Consider the following 21,197-nt stretch of genomic DNA (forward strand, 5'->3'; position numbering starts at 1 on the left):
GGACCCCACAGCAGAGAGCAGCTACCACCCATCCGGGGACCCACAGGCACCCCATGTTCTCTCCACTCTTCACCAGCCCCTCTTCGGAGGGGCCACACATGCAATTACTGGCAAAGATCCAGAACAGGGGCTGATGTTTCTCAAAGGTCTCTGAAGGCCGAGCAGAGCACCTGAAGATGTACCTGCCAGTAAGGACTGGCAGCAGCTGATAGGGAGCACGGCCGTCTCGCATCCCTCACCACCACCCGCTGCTCCCCACCGCCTCTGGCACAGCCCTCGGTGCCATCGCCCTCCTCGTGGGGTCTGGGCATACGGCAAAGCCAGCAGTCACACCAGAGGGGCAAAAGCCACAGCAGTACCTAAAGCAACGTGGGCTTAACCCAGCCTGGGTCAGGCCTGCTGAGCACCTAGGCAGGATCAAGCCCAAACCAAGGCTAGCAGCGAGCCCAGGTTACGCTTACAGAGCCTTTCAGCCTCCCCGCAGCCTCAGCCCTGCCGTGGCCTGTGCCAAATCAATATGGTAAATAGTTGTGTCAGAGGGATGTTAATGGTGCGCAGTGCTCGTGGTGTCAAGGCGCTTTTTTTTGTGAACGAAGCAAAGTCATTCGTTTTCCTCCCCCTTCCCCCTCCAATCCTTCCCAAACGCACAAAATGGGCTCCAGACCCACCTCCTACAAGGAAATGAGAACCAGCCCCGGAGGATCACCCAGCAAGAAGCCTCTGTTCGGAGATCTGACGCCTCTTCAAAGACGGGGGAGCAAATATGCTCCTACCTCCGCTGATTTATGAAGAACGTCTGCATCACCGATGCGGGGGAAACACTTAAACGCTACCAGAGGGAAGGGGACTCGAGCGCTCGCTGCCTGCACTGAATAACCCCTCTATTTATTATAGTTTGTTTCCATATAATTAGATCTATATTGCATTTTGAAGGAAAACAAACAGCCGAGTGACTGCAGCACATACGCTTGCTAACAAAATAAATGCCAGCGTGCAACTACGGGGACCAGCTGATGGCAGGTGGGACGTGCCAAAGGCGGCTCTTGAGTTGCACGTAGCAGCAGCCAGCCTGAGACTGTGTCCCCCCACGTGAGGGGACGTGGGGAAAGCAGGTGGCTTGCCCGTGCTGGTGGGAAATGGCCAATATCGCCTCGGCTGGAGGCAGGAGCAAAGCCAGAGCCATGGGTGGCCAACCTAGCCAGCCTCGGGAAAGACAGGAGAAAGGCTTGATTAACTGAGGGGCACAACAGCTTCAGACAACGATCCTGGGCTGTTTCCTTCCTTCCCCCCCATGTTGAAAAAAATCTGGGTGTAAATTTTTCTAAGTTATATCTGTTTGGTTTTAATTTCTGCTGATGCCCCAGTGTTATTTATGCTCTTGAAGTAGAGTAGTAGGCACATGTCTAGCGCTGTGTTCATGAAATACAGCCCGCTGCCTATAGTATTTATTGATCAGTGCAGTAAATAATCCCAACAAGCACAACTCATCCGAGCGAGCAGAGGACGCAGTCGAAGGCTGCCCATCTGCCAGGGCCTAACGCACATCCCTGCCAGGGCTGGCAGGGTTGCACCAGCAGCGCAGGGCTGGCAGAGCCGCTCAGGAAATGCTCTTTTTCATCCAAAATGAAGCCAAGAGAGCCAGTACAGCTCCCAGGCGGGTCCCAGTGGCAGCTGTGCCCTGGGCTGGCACATGGCTCCCAGCCAGGATGGCCAGTGCTGTGGGGACATCCCTGGGGACACGGGATGCAGCCGTCTGCCCACCGTGGGATGCTCCCAGTTAATGCCAGAAGGGCAGTGACAGACAAAACACAACTATTCAACTGCATCCAAGGTGGAGTGGAGGCACCCGAGGGACACGCAGTCACACTGAGAGCTGGATCCCCACAGCACCACGCGCTCCAGGAGAGCCAGGAGGCCACTGCTAGAAATAAAAGCTCTCGGCACGGATCTCTCCCCCACGCCTGGGGAGAAGAGGAAGGCAGTACGTAACAGCCCTGTGTATAAGCAGTCGCTTGATTAGCATAGTTAACGTCTGCGGAATTTATTCAATGTCTGAATTCTTGCACTTTTTCCAGGGGAGAGGCAACAGGGGACCCTGCCTAATGCTGTCCGTGCAGAGCTGTCTCTCTCAGCTGTCCCAAGCATTTCCCTGGAAGCCCTCCTTGTCCTGCAGCAAGCATAGAGACCCGGAAAAGCCAAGCACTAGGCTGGATAGATTTAGTGTTGCTACACTGGGACTCATTTATCTTAGCTCAAAGGTGAACTGACACCATCCTCAAGGACAGGAGCTTAACAAGCAAAGTAGGAAGATCTGAACCAGATCTTGACCTGGTCTCAATCATGCAGCTGCGCTGAACCAAACAAGGGTGATTTATGCCAGCAAGAAACTAGTCCCTCAGGCTTGAGTCCATGCCCAGCTCCTCCTGCCGCCAGCATTGCTGGGGCTGCCTGTCCGCACCAGGCAGAGCTCAGCCCGCTAACGCCAGCTCTCCCAGCAGCCCGATGCAGAGCCATGACGTGACACCAACCCTCAGACTCCACGGGACACTCACGCCAAGACATTGTACCACTGACCTCAGCATCCTGCCTCATCGGCAGCCTCAGGGTAAAATGAAGCCCCTCCAAAGGGGATGTGCTGCAGCAGACACTCCTCTGGGTGTCACACGGCTGCCCATCACCGCAGGATGATGGCATCTTAAAAAAACATCTTAAACACAGCCAGCTTTTAGGAGAGACCCTCAGCACCACGTGGTACACATGGGACTGTCCCCATGGGCACGCGCAGGCAGCTCCTCTTGGCTTTGCTGCAAAAATATCACTCTCCAAAGGAGATAATCGTGCATCAAACTCCTGTCTCAGCCACGAAGCCAGTCTCGGAGATCAGGGACTGGAGGGGGTTACAGGGGAGCGGTGGAGCTGTGCAAACCTGCGGGTCAGGAGTGGATTTTACACACAGGGCCCCTCGTGCTGCCTGCCTGGGTGACACGGCTCACACCTTTGGTGGCACCTGCAGCATCCCCACGTCCTCTGCTAGCACAGGGGCCCTGCACCTCGCAGCATCCCCCCGCTCTGACGCGTGACAGCAGCGAGGGGGCTGATGCTGTAACGTCTCCAGCGCTGCTGCGAGCTCTGGCCGTGCTGATCCCAGTTCATCTCGGGGCAGCGTTTCTGAGCAGGGCAGCACACAGCGCGGCACAAAAGGGTGCTTTCATCAGCTCTGCTCGCTTTTACCCCGAGGCGAGCGTGATACCCTGCTGGCCTCTCACCAGGGGACAGCTCCTTCCAATTTAGCTGCTCGATGCCCCAAAGGGAGTGAGCACAGCCTGAGACACCCGGGAGACCAAAGTGGGATCCCTGACTCCAGGCAGCATCAGCTACCCCCAAATACCCTCTCTTGCTCCACATGCACAGAGGGGGACAGCAGCAGACACCCGCTGGCCCCATTTCCCAAGCTGCCCTCGAGCTCAGCACCTGCTCCTTCCCACCGCTGAGGAACCTTTCACAGCCCCAAGGAGCTGCAACATCTTCCACCTCCTGCAAAATGCCCCAGATCATTTCCAGGGCTGAAGGCACAAGATGCCCCCCGTGCACCTGGCATCAGCGGGGTGGGGGACCAGCACCCGCTGTGCTCCCCAGCACCCCAAACCCCACAGATACTGAGCGGAGCCGCTTCACCTTGGCTCACTCCCTGGAGTGGGTTGCCAAGCTCAGACTTGGATCTAGCGATAGACTTTTGTGCTTTGGCTCACGGACCCTGAACATGAGAGCTTTAATCATTGCTTGCTTTTATGTGCCGAGAGCCAAAATTGTCTTGTTAAATACAGTAAGTGATCAGTGCTCGCAGTAAAGAACGTTTCAATGGTTGCTTGTGTGGGTAATTATTTCAGGCTTGCCTCTCTTCCCCTCTTGAGAAAAATTACAGAATGTGGAAATTATTGCGAAGCCTCTCCAGACTTGGAACATTTTCTGCCGGTTACAGGCTCTTGCTCTGGCCAGTGCTTCAGCCTGTGCCTGCGTTTTGCTGCCTGCTTGTGCACCATCCCGCTCGCTAACCCTCACCAGTCCCTGGGCACACTGCACCAGGATCGCATCCTCCGCAGGCAGGTACACGACTGGCCGCCAGCTCAGACGGGGCTGAATAACCCCAATATCTGTCCTAAAGGCAACAGGAGTCTGCGCTGCCAGCCCTGGTGTAAGCCTGTCCTTCCCTTGCCTGAGCACAGCACATCGGCCAGCCCAGAAAATGTTGTTTTTTATGTTTTTATCCCCACTTTAAGCGTCCCTGCGCAGCAGCCGTCGAGCTGTGCTTGAGAGCCCCGGCTGCACCACAGCCCCAGGCAGGAGCCTTTTTCTCCCAGCGCTTCCCATCCAGCTGTCTCTTAACATTACAATGTTAAAGTTGCCTTTTAGCTTTTATTGTGATTTTTTCCAAAGATAAAAGAGTGCTGTAGGAGTGGAGGGAGCCCCAGCACTAACCACGTCATTGGAGTCGACAGAGTGGGGAGCCTCAAGCACTGCGGCGAGGCCGGGGTGTGTGGAGGAGGAGGAGGAGGATGGTGTTCAGCCATAGAATCACACAGAATCACAGAATCACTGAGGTTGGAAGAGCCCTCTGGGCTCATCGAGTCCAACCATTGCCCTGACACCACCATGGCAACTAGACCAGGGCACTAAGTGCCATGTCCAGACTTTTCTTAAACACCTCCAGAGATGGTGACTCCACCACCTCCCTGGGCAGCCCCTTCCAATGGCTAATGACCCTTGCTCAGAAGAAATGCTTCCTAATGTCCAACCTGACCCTCCCCTGGTGAAGCTTGAGGCTATGCCATCCCATCACTCAGCCCCAGCTCGGAAGAAGGAACCAGGAGCAGCACCCTCTGCTCGCACCCCCGGGGGAGGCAGGGCTGGGGCACCCCTGCAACCACCCACCGGAGCAGAGCACCCCGCTCATACCAGCTCCCCGAGTTATTTACAAAGCATCCCAGTGTCCCAGTGCGACAGTGATTCATGGGGCACCTTCCTGCCTTTCATTACACTAATAAATCTCCCGGCAAAGCAAGGATGGTGCATCGCGGCACACACCCACACCATCCTCGCAGCCAGTGGGCATCTCTGCTCTCACCTCCAAGAGGATTTTCTACAAGGTGATTTTGGTGGTGGGTGTGTGGGATGGAGGGGGGAAACACTCCAGGAGGATTTGGGTGAGCAGATGAAGCTTAAAAAGGCAGCACAACTCCCTGAGTAGTTTCAGCACAAACACCGCTGTGCAGGTTTATGTGCAAAGCGAAGTTTATCCCCAGCTGGCAGGTGGGCAAATGCTTTTGCTCTGAAGTTTGTTTCTGCAAGTTTATTGCAGTAGGAGAAATGAGGCAGCACCGTTGGCTCCAACGGATGCCTGGGTGCCCCGTGGCACCCCCATCACCCCTGCCCGGGGTACCCCTGCCCCAGGGTCTGGGGCTGCGACACTCCACGGGGGAGCAGCATGAGAACTGCAGCAGAAAGGGCCCCTGTGATCCTTTCTCCCCACTGCAACTGGACAGGGAGCCCTGTCCTGCCCACCTGGGCATGGCCCTATTTTTCTCTGCCCCATATTTCAGAGGGCAGGGGGGTCCAGGGCAGTGGGATGGGGACCTGTCACCCACGCACAGGGCGGACAGGAAGGGAGTCATTCCCGAGGAGCATTGCTTCTAAACCACTCCAATATGGCAAGGCAATGTTAACCAGCTGGGAAAACGCTCTAAAGGCCCTTAATTAAAGGCTGGCTGTTGCACAAGCCCCTTTCCCATCCCCACCAGCAACATCCCCCAGTTTCCCGGCCTCTCCCCCGCTGCCCTCCAGCCCTCGCACTTTCTTTCCCGCTGGCATCTGCCGGCAGCATGCTGCGGCTGCCGTGGGGTGTCTCTCCAGCAATCAGCCCCTGCTGTCACATGGAAGTTTGCACTCACAGCAAAAAGAAAAAATATGTGAACAATTCCCCCTCTCCCTGTTGACTTTCAGGCACGGCTGGAGGCAGCAGCCGCCTGCGTGGATGCTCGTGCTGGGGCAAAGCCAGCCCATGGCATCAGCCTCATCGCCCGGCCATGTCTGCACCACCGCTCGCAGCCATGGTATGTCGGGAGAAATGGGGCTGGATCAGACCCTCTGGCACCATCACTCACCTCTAACGAGCTGCAGCATCGCTCAGCGCCCACCACCAGCCAGCCCCAAAGGCTCTGGCCATCCCCTTCCTCCTCCTCCCTGCTTTGTGTGCCCGTGGCCCCCGGGCAGGAGCCATGGTGGCAGTGCCCCGTCCCATGTCTCCCTCCACCCCACACCCATGGGATCCGGCCCCCTTGCGTGACCATAACCTCAGCTCGGAGTGGGAAAAAGGATGCTGCAAGCAAAGGAGACATTCTTCTTCCTGACCACATTTGCCACAAATCCCACGTGCAGCAGCGTGAGCCCATGCACCTGCTGCAGCACCAGCAGGATGGAGACAGCCCCACGCACCCAAAAGGAACAGGGTGACCAGAGCGTTTCAAAATGCCCTGGCAATTGAGTTAAACCCGCACAGGAGCAGGCTGAGACTGGCCTCCTCCTTCAGAAACCACCTCTGAATGCACAGGCAAGACTTAAAATCTGAACAGAGCAGCAGCTAGCATTTCAAAACGGTCCAATTAATACTTTTTTTGCACCAAGAAATACAAATAAACTTAGTTTCCTCCTAGCAGCCACACCACTTGCATGTCCTCCCATTTGCTCTCGGGAGCCATGGGGTTTGGAGACAGCGGGGGGACCCAGGGCGGTGGCAGAGTGGGGACCAGGGCATCAAGCCCTGACCTGTGGCAGGGTGCCCGGAGACACCCTCGCGGTGGGGACATGCCAGCAGCATGCTCCGTCCCCGTTCGGACAGGCACTAATCCCAGCAGGTTGCTCACAGATAAATCATTTGGCTAAATATTTCGGTAAGTAACTAGTATTTTCCCAAAAGCATCTCGCTACCTGCTCACAGGCTGCCAGAGGGGCTGAGCACACGGGCTGTGCTCATCTCCCCCCAACTCCAGTTAAACCAGTGAATAACCTCCCCCAGATCAGGGCACAGGTCGAACCAAGGCAGACCAGCTCTCTCCAGGATTACATGCACGCACCATATACTCCATTTTTTCCCTCACATTCACATACCCCAGCACTGCCCACACCTGATGGTGCTTGTTTGTGCCCACATGTGGAATCCAGCCCACACTCTACATGACTTGGAAGCCCCCGCTGGGCACCTGGTTGCAATTACAGCGGCCTCTCCCTCAGCGTGGGCATTTTCTTGTCTATTGGGGAATGTGGCATGAGTTTATTCTGTGTATTGAGATCACGTCAAGAGCAAAACCAGAGCAGAAGCCAGCGGAGCTGGCAGCCCCAGATGCTGCGCGAGGGCCATGCGCGGTGCCGGCGGGGCTTCGCAGGGAGGCAGGACACTGCGAGGGGACACGCACGTCCCTCCCTGGAGCTCTCCTCTGCGCTGGCCCAGCAGGGTGGCCACCACAGAGCACCCTGAGGCAAGAAGCATCACAGCCCTGGACACCCCTGAGGTTTGCAGGCGACGCTGCCCACACTGCAACCGCGAAGCACGGCCGTGTCCTGGGGGACAGCCCCAGCCCTGCTTGCTGCCCCGCTCCCACGGAGCCCCAGCGTGCCCCAAAGAAGCACCAGCAGCCCGAGGGCGAGGACTCAAATACCCCGGGAGATGCAGGACAGACCAAGCTGCTCTTAGAGACCCCAAGCACAAACACTGGGTGCACCAGCACCCACAGATGCTCCCTGACCACACTGCCCCATCCCCAAACACCACACGGGGAAGCTGGCTGACCCCCCTCCCCAGCAGCAGCTCCCCCTTACCAACCTGATCCTGCTCCCCAAGCTGAGCCAGCCCTCTGCACCCTCCCCAACTGGGGCAGGTCCTGCAGGGAGGACCCAGCCCTCCACCCTCCCTGCATTTATAGCCTGCAGGTGCCAAAGGCAACATGAGCCCCACCTGGGGACCTTGATGTGGGACTGGTGCAGCAGGCAGGGAATGGGGTGGGATGCGTTTTTTTTCAGGGAAAAGTGTGGCTTTCCCTGTTACAGGTTATGAAACATTCCCAGGGCACACCAAGATGAAAAGTGTAGTTGCAAATCAGCCCTGCTGCTCTCCTCCATCTCCAGACCTATGCTAAGGCAGGGAAGTTTTAATTTCTTCCTTTTGGAGCTTTTTTTTTTTTTTTTTCCTATTTTTGTTCTCTCCCTTCTGTCCTCCTAAATTTGGTATGAAAGAAAAAAGGAGTAAATAATCATTTTGGAAAGCTCTTACAACCCTGCTTTTCCTTGCTCATGCAGTGGTTGGGGTGGAGGGGGAGGCCCAAGGCACAAGAATCACAAGACTTTGGATAGCTGAATTTTCAAAACAAAAATGGCGTTAGGAATGGAAATTTTGGTTAATGGGGATGAAAATATTTCACACTTGGCAGCAAAGCTGGATCTCCATCGCCCGACATTCTCCCAGCACCCGCCAGCCTGGGGGAAAACATCACCTTCCAGGTTCCTGGAGTTTAGCGATCTGAGATAGACACAACGAAGGGAGAAAGTCATAAAAGCAGCTGTGTGGCCCGTGTCCCCTCCCAGCCCGCCCAGCCGAGCGCAACAGCAGGCACACAGGAGGCATCAGCACAGCTCAGCATCATCTTTTTATATCTTTATTTCAGAGCTCTTGTGCAGAAAGGTACAGCAGTGACGCCTGTCCCTGAGCCTCTGCGGGACTTTCTGGGGGTGTTTCAGAACAATTCCTGACCCCGCGGCACCTCCCGTGCGAGGTCCCACCGGGTGAGACCCCCCCCGGCCCCTGCCGGGTTCAGGTTGGACATTAGGAAGCATTTCTTCTGAGCAAGGGTCATTAGCCATTGGAAGGGGCTGCCCAGGGAGGTGGTGGAGTCACCATCTCTGGAGGGGTTTAAGAAAAGCCTGGCCATGGCCCTTAGTGCCCTGGTCTAGTTGCCATGGTGGTGTCAGGGCAATGGTTGGACTCGATGAGCCCAGAGGGCTCTTCCAACCTGGTTGATTCTGTGATTCTGTGGTTGGAAGCGCATCGCTCTGGAAGGCAGCAGAAACAACCCCAAACACTGCCGTGGTGGACACGAGCCCGTGCTTATGCTCAGAGCAAGAGCCGAGCCCGGAGGTTTCATCCCGGGCACCTTCCCCCTTCCTACCCAAAGCCGCTTTATTGTCTTGATCTAATGAAGTGCAGACTTCACCTGGACAGCCCCAGAAGTGGCTCCTCTCGGACGCAATGAATACAAATACTTGACCTCATGAGCTGCGGGGCAGCAATTAGTTTAAGCAGGGGGTTTGTGTAACACTTCAAAAGTCTTAATCCCTGCGGTCAGCCCTGGCACGGTATTTGCCAGAACCTATTGAGTGCTCTTAATGAGTCTGCAAAGCAAGCTTTCAATACATTTTGGGTCGCTTCAGATGCTTTAAATGGCATAGTCTATATGGTATTGTGCGGCTTTAGAAAGGCCCGGGCTTTAAAAAAGTATGGCTCCCTTTCACAGGGCAGACAGAAACCATCTTTAGAGCCGGGGACCCCGAACGTTTTGCATATCAATATGGCTGGGGCTGAATGCAGTCACTCAGCTGGGAAATAGGATCACTATCAGCGTTTCCAGGCTTTCACAGGCACTTGGGAAACTTTAAAGCCCTTCGCGGAGAATAATTTGGTCGAATGTCGTGGCTGGAAACAAAACCTAAACAAGCAGAGCGCAGTCCATCACGCGGAGCTGCCAGCCAGGCTGACAAGGGGCTCCAGCCGCTCCGACATCCAACCCGCAGCGGGGCGGCCGATGGGGCACTGGCGGTCCTGGGGGGACCCCGCGCTGGGCACGGGGTGCTGAGCCCCTCCTGGCCATGGCCACGTCGCTCGGAGGGCTCTGGGATTTTAACCAGTGGAAAACCAGGATAGATTTCATCTCTTCTGACTATTCTGTTACAATATCCCAGTTTCTTAACACCGGGCTCTGGCACGGCGCTGGTGGCACCTGCCTCTGTCCCCAGTGCCGCTCACACGCCTGCACCAGTGACACCCACGCTCCCCGCACACAAACAGGCAACGGTTTGTATTTAACACCGACATCACGTTGAGCCCGTCCCTGCACACGTCATTTGTCCCAGCAGCGACCAGACGAGCCCAGGGGCTGAACAGAGCAAACGTGCTGAACCTCAGCTACAGCCCCGAGCATCGGGGCAGAAAATATGTGTCACCTCCAAGGGACAAAGGAGGTGCCAGCAGCCAGGACGTGGGAGCAGGGAGAGCTGTGTTGGGCACGAGGTACCAGTGTAAACCACGTTGGAGCTGGGGTGAAAGGGGCCAGTGCCCATCCCAGGAGAAGCGGTAGCTGCCACGTCCATCACCCCTGGCCAGCAGCAGCGAGGAGGGGAGGCGATGGCACGACTGGGACGGTCAGCTCTGGGATGGAAGAACTGCAGCCAAAGCGTATTTGCAAACAACGCAGGACCTGAGGGCCCTTGAAAACATAATTAGCTCATTAAAGAGACAAACACTAATAAGATATTAGAGGTTAATTGAATGTTTTCCCCATCTTTAATTAAGGGAAAACCAGTTAATTCAGATTAAACTAATTTCTGCAGCCTCCCGTGTTGGCCCTCTGTGGCTGGAGGTTGGAAAATCTATTGAGATCATCAAACTGAAAGGTCAGAGTTTGGGGCTTTTGTCTGCTCTGCTCGGGTGAAACTGGGATTTTCATCCTAAGGGGTAGAAGCATCCTGCTTTATCATGTGGGTTATTCCAAGAACACACGAAGGTATGTGATATGCAGCTCCCTCTGCCTAACCCTGGACCTGGCCTTTATTCAAAACTACTGCCGTTAATTGTTTTTCTTAACTAGGAAATCCCTGCAGACTATTTTCTCTCTGCAAAACACACCCCACGCTCACGGTCTGCAGCTCGGCTGGCCTCACCCCCCGCCCCACAGCAGCTGATCCCTGTGCTCAGCACCAGAATTTGCTTCAGCAAAACCCCACCGGCCGCACAGCCCAGAGCCCAACTGGTGTCCAGAGCTTTTCTTGTGGATGGCAGAGCCGTCGTCCTCACACACACCCCCCCACCCACCCCCACGCTCCCCCTCGCCACCCAGAACGGTCACAGTTAATATAGATTAGCAAGATTTATATGGAAGAATATTTAATCTGGTCAGGGAGGGGAGAGGGGTCATCCGTGGTTTTATTTCTTAAATATTTCTCTCTACTCCAGAAGGGTCCGTTTCTCACCCGAAAAGGCTTGATATAAATTAAAAACGAAGGGAGGAGGTTGCTGGTGGGGTGGCCATGGGCACCCCTGGATCACAGCAGCCACGAGCATCCCTGGACCACGGTCCGGGCTCCGCACACTGCTGAGCAGACCAGGTCCCAGCACGGCGGCGTGCCCTGTGGATGGCTCAGTCCCACCCAAAGTCCTGCCCTGTCATCTGATAAAACTTCATGTTGAAGGGTCTGTAAAACTCCCGCAGGCGCTGGACCACCTGCACGTCGATTTTGGGGTGCGGCCGCCCCTTGGATTTCCCCAGGCAGCGGGGCTTGCTGCCACCCTCCGGCTTCTTCAGGCAGGGAAAGCCCTTGGTCTCATTAAAATAGAAATGTTTATCTGTCACCACCCTCTTGAGACCCAGAAAGTCCTGGACACGGCCCATCTCCCCCGCTGGGTCGCTGACGAGCCTCTCCCCGCTGACGAAGAGGAATTTGGAGAGGGGGAAGTACCGCAGCCAGTTGTCCAGGTGCTTGGCGTAGATCCCGATCCTCACTGCGCTCCAGCTCGTGTCGATCAGTCCCGTGCTGACGTTTTTGAAGGCCAGGGCCTGGAAGCTGGGGATGGTGGGGTTTTTGGAGAGCGTCTGCGTGTAGTCCGAGATGGCGCGGGTGACGGGGTTGCGCACCACCACGATCAGCTTCGTGTCCCGAGACATGTTGTAGATGCGCCGCGGTGCCTCCTTGGTGACGAAGTAGCTGGGGGTCTTCTCCATCGTGATCTGCCCCTCCAGCGTCCGCGGCATCAGGCTCCTGGGGAGAGAAAGGGACACGGTCAGGGCTCGAGGCACGGCTGCTCTGACCTGATGCTGTGACAGGGACGAGCAGGAGCAAGCCTCAAAACCAGCCAAAAATGCCCAGGGGCTCCCCAGCTGCGACGGCCTCTCTCCTTCCCTCCTGCCAGCAGGGACACTGCCTTGTCACACCCCACCGGTCACCTCATCCTCAAAAGCCCTCCTAGGAGCCCCTCTGCCCAGGTCTCTCCTTCCTGCTCACCTGGTCTCAGCCTCCCCTTCATCCCCCCCAGGGTCTGTCCCCAGGAAGGGACTCCCCGTCACTCTGCCTCACCAGCAGCACAGACCAGAGGGCACTTGCAGGCTGTCGGTCCCCCGTGACCCCCTTCCCAGCCCTGGAAATCCCTCCTGCCCTCTCCTCCTCCAGCCCAGTTTCAGCAGTGGCGACTGGCATCTCGACCTGGGCGTTTTGGGACAGGGCTGGGTTTCATCCCACCCTTCAGACCCATGGTGTGTCCTGGAGGTGCCAATTTGCCCCATAGGGCTGCGAAGAAGAAAATCTCATCGCGGGGATGAGCACCCACAGGGGCTAAACCCAAGCAGTAGCTGGGGGTGGAGATGCCCACCAAGGCTCCCAGCTCCTCTGCCTCCAGCCACCAAGCAGTTAAGGCCAGAAAAAAGACTGTTTCCTTTTTTTAAAAAAGGCAGAAAACCTCTCAGGGCTCTGCCATTGTGCTGTGTAAAATTCACTGCCCTGATTGTTCTCTCGTGCACTTTAATGAGGCATTAATTGCCGGAGAAATTACCCAGGCATGTCACCCCGTGAGGAGAGCCAGGGGCTGCAGAATGGGTCCCCCCTGCCACGAGCACAGGCACCTGCCCCAGAGCCCCTCATGTCCCCCAGAGCCCTTCGTGTCCCCCTTCTTCTTGCAGGTGGACACGTCCCCTCTGGCCATCCTGGTGAAGAGGGGACTTGGTTTCCCCAACGGTGGAGCCCCCCAAGCTGAGACCATGGGGCCAGCTGGGAGGCAGCTCAGGGGTCCCTGTGGGCATGGCACCAGTGCTGCCCCCCAACACCCAATGCCACCCCGAGCTGCTGCTGCTCCCCACGGATGCCCTTGCTGGCAGACAGCGCAGACGTGCCAGGGGACTGACAGCTCTCGCTGCTGCGTCCCAGCCACATCCCACCAGCTCACTCCCGTGGCACCCATACAAGACCCCATGTGGATGCAGAGATGGAGCTCGCCCTTCATGGGGCTCATCTGGGATCGAAACGGCTTCGTTTCCCCTGTGCTGTCACAGGCCGTGGTCCCCATTCCCTCCGTTGTGCTCGGGGTGACATGCACGCCCCCCCTCCCCAGCCACATAAAACAGAGGATGCTGGAAGCCCTGGGCTGGAAGCTCATCCTGCTCAGAGCACAGCACCGTTCTGCTCTGGTGCTGGGGGCAACGACCAAACCACTTCCATGGTTCTGCTGGAATAAACACTGCCTGTGTGTGTGTGCACACAGAAATCCACGTACACATACACAGAACAAACGCATCCTTGGCTCCCACCTCGGAGTTTTGGTAGCACCTGACCCAGCAGGCAAGTGCTGGTTTGTAACGGGGAAGCTGAGGCACCAAGAATGGGCTGCCCAGGGAGGTGGTGGAGTCACCATCTCTGGAGGTGTTTAAGAAAAGCCTGGACATGGCACTTAGTGCCCTGGTCTAGTTGCCATGGTGGTGTCAGGGCAATGGTTGGACTCGATGATCCCAGAAGGCTCTGCCAGCCTCATTGATTCTGGGATTCTGTGACGCGGCTCGTGTAGGAGCTGCTGTGTAGATGCCTGTATCCATCCAGCCAGCAAACATCCACCATCCTGACACAAAACCACTTGTACGGGTCAGCGAACACACGGGGATCGGGCACAAGCTGCTCCACACCCAGAAGCATCCCAGAAAGAGCTCCGGGGACCAGGAAGTCTCTTGGAAAAAGTACCAATACCCGAATATTAGCTGTGACAAGGGGGAAAATAAAGCAAAAGAATCAAGTCTAACCAAGACGTTTCACTTAACCAAGAGAGTTGGGACTGGACAGACTCTTCCCTACAAGGACTCCCCATTTTGCCTGAACTTGGTAGAATTCTGGTTTTAAAACTCAAGGTTCCCCCAGGGTCTCCCCTGCACCCCTGGGGCTGCTCCACCCCGTGTCCCCCTGGGCTCGCTGGAAAGGCGAGGAGCTTCCCCGGGGGTCCCTGTTCCTCCCCTCCCTCACCCAGGCAGGGGCAGGTTTTATAAAGTTGCTTGTCTGAGGCCAAGCTGACCCACGCAAGGTCAGGGAGAGCTCCAAAACCCTGCTCAGGGGATCCCCACGGGAACACTGGCAGAGCAGGAGGATGAGGATGGACCTTCCCGGGCTGGATCCCGCAGCGGGGCCGGCTCTTGGCAGCGGCACGTCGGGGGGTTTCAGGGATCCCCATCCCACTGCTCCGAGCCGGCACCGCCGGAGGGTTGTTCCTGGCAGGGGCTGCGCTGTGGGGAAGGCAGGGCTCTGCCCAGCAGCATCTGCTCCTTATGTAATGGGAAAAGCCTTGAGGTTTCTGGGTTTTTTTCCCCTGGACGCAGGAAAGAACACTTTATTAAAAGCATTTGCAAGCGATGCTGGGCCCCGCACAACTCCCTCCCCCAAACAAGAGGCAAAAGCCACTTGTGGCTTCCCCCCACCCCCCCCCTTTTTTTTTTTTTTTTTTGAACAGTACCAGCATTTTCAGAGCCACTTCTCATCCCTGGCATCACTACCCGGCAGTCCAGCCCCTCCGTTTGGCACCAGTAGTGCTTCCCCTGATGCCACCGGGATTTCTGCTCCTTCCTCGTGCCGCTCACACGCCCCAAACCCTCCCTCAGCAAACACAGCTTCAGACCTAAAACAGTCACTCCCCTCAACGGGCAATAAAATGTTTGTTATCAAACAGCGGCCACTCGGGATGACGTGATCCCAGAGCCTGGAGAGCCCACGTTAAACCCAACCGCTGCTTTTCTCAGCCTGTGCTGCCCAAATTGGCACCGACCGGACCCGAGCTCAGGAATTCAGGGTTGTGCTCAGCTTTGGTAAACCCCAAGGGTTTGGGTTTGCTGCAGTTGCCATCACGGTGTGCCCAAGGACATAAACCAGGGAGGAAACCCATGAGCTACCCCTGCCACAGCACTGCAGGGCACTGACGCAGGGACCACCAAGAATGACCCAAGTCCAGATGCCCCAGTGAAGGTTTTGCTAAAACATGTTAATAAAGGGCATTTTAACCCCCTCCCCTTCCTTTTTGCAGAGGGACAGCAAGGGCCAGGCTGAGCCCCACGGTGCCAAGGACACCCCTAAGGGGTCTGTGGGGCAGAGGCACCCCCAGGACCCCACTCACCGCAGGCAGCCCAGGAGACCCACACCCAGCACCTTCCCCACACTCATCCTGCTGACCAAGGGCTCCTCAGCACACAGGATTAGCACCAACTTTAATTAACCATCCTAGGCTTAATTAAAATTTAATTAAGATAGAATTTTTAATAAAAGCCGCCATCAGGGCAGGGATTCCCAGCTCTGTTTGCACAGGTACTGCTGGAGCAACAGCTCCCACACCCCGGGGCTGGGCAATGGGGTGCAGAGCCCTTCCCCTGCCAGCACGGCCACGCACTTGGTCCCCCAGTGGGGACAGCAATGGGGTGGTGACATCCCACGCAGAACCCCCCCAAGGCTGGTGCCTCAGAGCTGTAAGCTCTGCAAGCCAGCACGTACACAGACCCTCGGATAGTCTCCAACGGGCACGAAAGGCACACAGGCCCCATGGGCTGGACGCTGCTGACTTGGTGTGAAACCCTCCATCCCACACTTGGTCACCACGGAGCCACCAGCTGCTGGGGTCAGGGTGGCCACGGAGGAGCTGGGTACCCCCAGCATCCCCGGACCACGTCAGGAACCGCAGCCTCAAGCAGGTAGTTGTGCTCCTCTTCCTCAGCACCTCAATCACTCCCACCTACTTGTGAGATAATTACACTATTTCCCATTTTCATTAACTCCCTAATACTTTCCCTTAAATTACCCCAGTTAATTATTGATAACCCCTGTCTCCCTCCAGATCTGGCTTACACTGGCAAAGAGCAGACCAGGCTTCTGTTAGGACAAACATTGGAAACTTTAATTAAATTTACAGTTAATTCTTATTGACCTTAAGAAAACGCCTCGAGAACACCAAGCATTGCCTACAGGTATGTGACACTCCAAGGAGGGAGCACCCTGGCAGCCTTGGGGGGAATTCATACTTCAAGAGGAGATTGTGTGCCCAGAAGGAGAAATAAAACTTTTACCTTCTGTTAAGCTGATAAATTTCAATCTTTAATAAATAGTGAAACAACTGGCATCAGAAATGGGATTTCCTATGTAGAAATATTCCACAGGTGAAGCTGTTAATGCTTAAACAAAACAGCAAAATCATGGAGAGGGATGGAAAATGCCACCATCTACTTCAGAACCTCCTGGGAGCCGTTTCACTCATCGCTTCACCAAGTTTTCCTTTCCACCCCCCTCCCAGACCCATCCTCCTCCTCCTCCCACCCTCCAAGCTGTGGTACCCAGCTCCTCCAAGGCTGCTGTACCACCCTGTACCCCACACAGGTAACCCAGGGCTGTGCTTACCATCACCAAGGGCTGCACCCACAACCTCCCCGCTGTAACACCCCCTCGTTGCTCTCCACCAAGGTGCATTTCCAGGGGCTGTGGGACCTCTCTGGGATGTTCCCTCTATTATAGTCCAATTGCAGATTACAGCTGTGCTCCCGGGGGGGCCCTCGTTTAGATTAATCACCTCCTCTGCGGAGGGAGCGAGGTGCAATAATTTACAGCCCTGATAAAAATGCAGAAAGCTGCATTAGACACAGATTAACAGCCAGAGCAAGCAGGTGATCAAAGCAGACTTCAAAAACCTGGGCCGACAGCACTTTCCAGGGTTAATTGGTTCATGATTCCTCAACTCCAGGATGATTTTGCTGCAGATGAAGGAGAACTCCTCCCAGTACCCAGCTGCGAGCATGAAGTACTGGATGTGTCTGGCTCACTGATCCATCAGCCTCCAGCGTCCACGCCAGCAGCTTTGCCCACAATTCATCCCACCCCGAAGATGCCAGGCAGCATCTCTAGCACGGATGCAGGTCCAACCCGGGCTAGGAGCGTGCAGGGAGGCCCCGAAACCCTGGATAAACCACAGGCAGTCGGATCAGGGCTTGCAGGTTTTATATCATCACCAAAAGTGGAAGAGAAAAGGGGGAAAAAAGCCCCTCGCTGTTGTTATTACTAAAAAAAAACCCAAATGAGCACTGACAAAAAAAGCCCTGGACAAAAGCAAGGGAAAGGCAAGGGGATTTCTGCTGGGGGGTGTGGATGGGAGCTTTCTGGGTGACTTTCTGGGTGGTGAGATGGGCTATGGGATGACGTGGGGGACAAAAACAAGCTGGGAGAGCCCAGCTCCACTCACCCACCCAGCCCAGGCAAGGGGCACCCAGGGGACCTCCTCCCTCCCAGGCCGGGTGACAGCCTGCCCGGACCCGGCTCAATGCGGGACAGAACCTTTTTTGTGTAAATGTAAAACAGTTTGGAACCAGGAGAGGGGGACAAGGCTCGGGACAGATTTATCCTCTCCCCCAGACACCCCATACCACCCGGATCTGCATATGAATCGCCCCAACGGGCTTATCTCACCCCACGGGACAAGGCTGCCTTTGTGGCCGCCCAGCAGCTATGAAGTTGTTAAACTGGAACCAGTTATGTAGACTTTAACGGCCTCTTCCTTCCAGGCAGCTAAAATAGCAGCACCTTTGCTGGGAAGCAGCGATGAAGCAGCAAGAGGGATGCGATGTCGGGAGGGACAGAGCCAGCCTCGTGTCCCTGCTCCCGGCTCTGCCAAGGGGACCCCACCGGACCCCCTGGTCCCCAAAGTGGGGCACACGCGTGGGCAGCCGTGCTGACCCCCACCCCAGCCCCTCCATCACCTCCTCTTCCCAGAGGAGGCACCAGGGCATCTGTTGGGGCTCAGCGAAGGCATGGCAGGCTCACCTCGCCAGCCAGCCACCCGGGAACAAATTAGGCCATGTTCCTTTTTATTCCTAATTACTGTCATCTTCGCCCTCTCCCTCCTTCGGGGGAGGCAGCGGGTCCTGCCAGTGCCCCCCGAGCAGGCAGAGCCCCCGGCACTCTCCATCCCAGACCTGCCCCCATTATTTTTCATTCTTTCACCGATTCAAAAATGTGCAAATGAGGCCACGGCTTCCCCCAATCAGGCCTGGCCAGGAGCTAATTGGCTTTAAGCAGGGAAACCTGAATATGCTAATGACAGCAGTAACGAGCCTGTGATGCGCCTGGAAGGGGAGCCAAGCCCTCGGCTCGAGGATCCCTGACTCTGAGACACGTCAATTAACAACAAGGAAGATAATTTATTAATGCTCCTTTGCACCCCCCCTGCCCTTTGATCCTCATTAATTTGATACATGAAACATCGCGGGGGTTTGCCGGGACCTGCCGCATCCCCGCTCCCAGCCCGAGCATCCCTGCACAGCCCCGCGTGGCCTCTGGCCGGGGCATCACCCCGGACCACGACTGGGGGGTCTCCAGCCAACACAAAGGACCCCAGAGCTCTCCTACCACCACACCATGGGGACGGGGTCCCCAGGCTGGGATTCAGCCAGGTCAGGCTGCAGAAGAGGCTCAGAGAAGGAGAGAGATGTGATGGGCCGGGTGGTGCCACTGGGCAGCGCTGGTCCCCGCGGGGTCTGAGCCCCTGCAGACCCTTCCCAAGAAGAAGTCTGGGGCCATTTGGGAAACCACGGCTGCTTTGTCCATCTATCCCAACCTCGGCGCACCCCAAGCCCCGAGCCCTGGCAGGAAGGAGAGGAAAAGGCCGTTCCCCCCACCCCAACACCGTGGGGCAGCCGCAGCCCCCTGCTCCTGCTCCCACTCCTGCTCCCACTCCACTGCAGACCCAGACCCGCTCCCCTCCACCGCCCAGCATTTGCATCACGATCGTGCTCCTGTTTATGGCTCGGGGTTGCAATTACGGGCAGCTCAAGGCCCTGAAGGTTTTTCCTTTGCATGGTTATTCCAGCAGGGTCGTTAAGGCCAAAGGGCTCCCGGTGAATGCACAGAACGGCATATGATTATGAAGAGCAGAAATCAGAGCTAATAAGGGCACAGCTCCTTCCCTGCTCGGGAGTGACAGAGCCGGAGGAAGAGGCTGCTTGGCCCCTGTCAGCATCCACGGGATCCAGAGATGGTCCCTCTTCGCTGTGTGTTTTGAACAACCATCAGTGAAAAAGCAGCTGAACCCCCTGCTTGGGTTAAAACAGGCGAGAAACAGAACGGGTACATAAATCCCCCAAACCCTACAGAAAGGGTGGGCTGACACGTGCCCAGCCTCGGTGGGACGCTGGAGCGGGGCCGTGTAAGGCGAGGACAGGGCACGCATAGCCCTCTCCATCCCTCTGGAACGAAGCAGCAATTACAAATCGCTGCAGCAATTACTCCTCTCCTCGCAGCTCCCCGGTGTCCCTTCGCCTCCCCAGCCCCGGGGACAGCCTGTGGCAGGTGTCCTGCCTCTGACCCGGGTCACTCGAGGGCTCTGATCTCCAAAGGACCCTTCCCAGCAGTGAACACGTACCCGCGCTCCAACAGCTTGCAGATGAAGGAGCAACAGACTGGAGATGATTTATTCAGGAGCTGAAGGTTCAGTACCCCCTTTAAAGGCTGCGCCTCGGCGCTGTCAGCCTTCATTGCACACAATTAAAGGGGTGAGCTGGCCCGGCCCGCCACGGCCCTCCTCCCTTCCAGGGGAATGGAACCAAACAAAACCAACCCCCCGCATGCCCCCGCTCCCTCGGCGTATGGTTGGGGGCACTGCAGGAGGACTGGCAAACTCAGTGCATGAGTGGCCCCGAGCTCCAGCCCAGGAAGCTGCTCCGGCTCCACTCTCTGCCAGGGACCAGCTCGGCTCTGCCCGGGACTGGGGGATGCAGACGCTCGGGTTTTGCCCCCGCTCGCAGGAGGGGATGCTCAGGGTCTCGTGGGGGAGGCAGCCCTGGTGCCATCCGTGCAAAGCCCAGTGCTGCAGCTGGGGGCTGGCGAGATGCTCCTGGAGCCCTGGCCCGGGGAGGGAGGCAGGGGCTGCCCAGGAACAACCCCCCTCTCCCCTTCACGCCTCCAGCCCAAGCCCCAGCCCCAGCAGCAAGACTGGACCCCCCTCCGCCAGCCCAGCACCTTCAGGCTCCGAGCAGGCGCTGGTCGCGTGTAAACTCACACCAGCATAATTCAAACACAGGCTTGAATTTCCCTCTTGCACTGAGAGGGGAGATAAGGATTAAAACAGCATCGTCCAGGTTATTTTTTTCCCTTCTCAGTTGTAAAAACTGATGCGGTGGTTTGGCTGCGGGGGGGGAGCATCGCTGGCGGGCGCGAGCGGCAGGAATTCAATGAAAAGCTTCCTCCTCTTAGAAAAGAAAAGGAAGAAACCTGCTGGCAGCAGCGGCTGCTGATAATCTCTTTCCAAGGCAGTAAATTTTCCTGCAGCCACCCCGGCGAGTAATCCGGCAGATTATGACACCTTGCAGTAGCACCAGCCTTTCACGGCCCTCCCCTCACCACGCAGCTCATGGGTTATGGCCTGAGCGCAGCCAAACACAAATTACACTCTTCTGCAACCAGAGGATAAGCACCGGGGACAGATTTTACACCTCTGATAACTGAGATCCTTCGGTGCCCCAATAAATCAGGAAAATTTTCTCTTAAAGCCGCACGGGGCTGGGGGCTCCGCAGGGCAGCGGGCTGGGAGGGGAAGGGAGCATGTTGGCTGCTCGGGGCGAGCACCCCGCTAGCCCAGGCAACGGCAATGCCTGCTCCGACGGGCATCACACAATTAATGTGCATTTACACGCTCCCAGGAGCTGGTTTTATTGCGCAGAGCAGTTGTCCTCAGCCCGAGCGCTCGGGCAAACTTTATCACTGTCTAAAAAAATAGAAAAATATCCCTGCGATGACTATAAGTGTGTCTAAAGTCTTTGTTTTCAATTACAAATCAAAAAGACATATTGGTTTTCACTAAATTATCCTCTTGCAGCAACGGGCTGATCATT

The 21,197-nt window shown here is 56.4% G+C and overlaps 1 protein-coding gene across 1 annotated transcript in view; it reads right to left on the reverse strand.

Moving 5' to 3' along the window:
• Positions 1-11,456: 11,456 nt before the first annotated feature.
• HS3ST6 (heparan sulfate-glucosamine 3-sulfotransferase 6) overlaps positions 11,457-21,197 on the reverse strand; it is a 32,204-nt gene continuing 22,463 nt past the window's right edge. The window contains exon 2 of the mRNA XM_068424094.1: positions 11,457-12,075. Within this exon, the coding sequence (XP_068280195.1) occupies positions 11,457-12,075 (619 nt within the window). The remainder of the gene's footprint in view (positions 12,076-21,197) is intronic.

Source organism: Nyctibius grandis, chromosome Z (genome assembly GCF_013368605.1).
Source record: "Nyctibius grandis isolate bNycGra1 chromosome Z, bNycGra1.pri, whole genome shotgun sequence".
In the NCBI taxonomy this organism is placed as follows: Eukaryota; Metazoa; Chordata; class Aves; order Nyctibiiformes; family Nyctibiidae; genus Nyctibius; species Nyctibius grandis.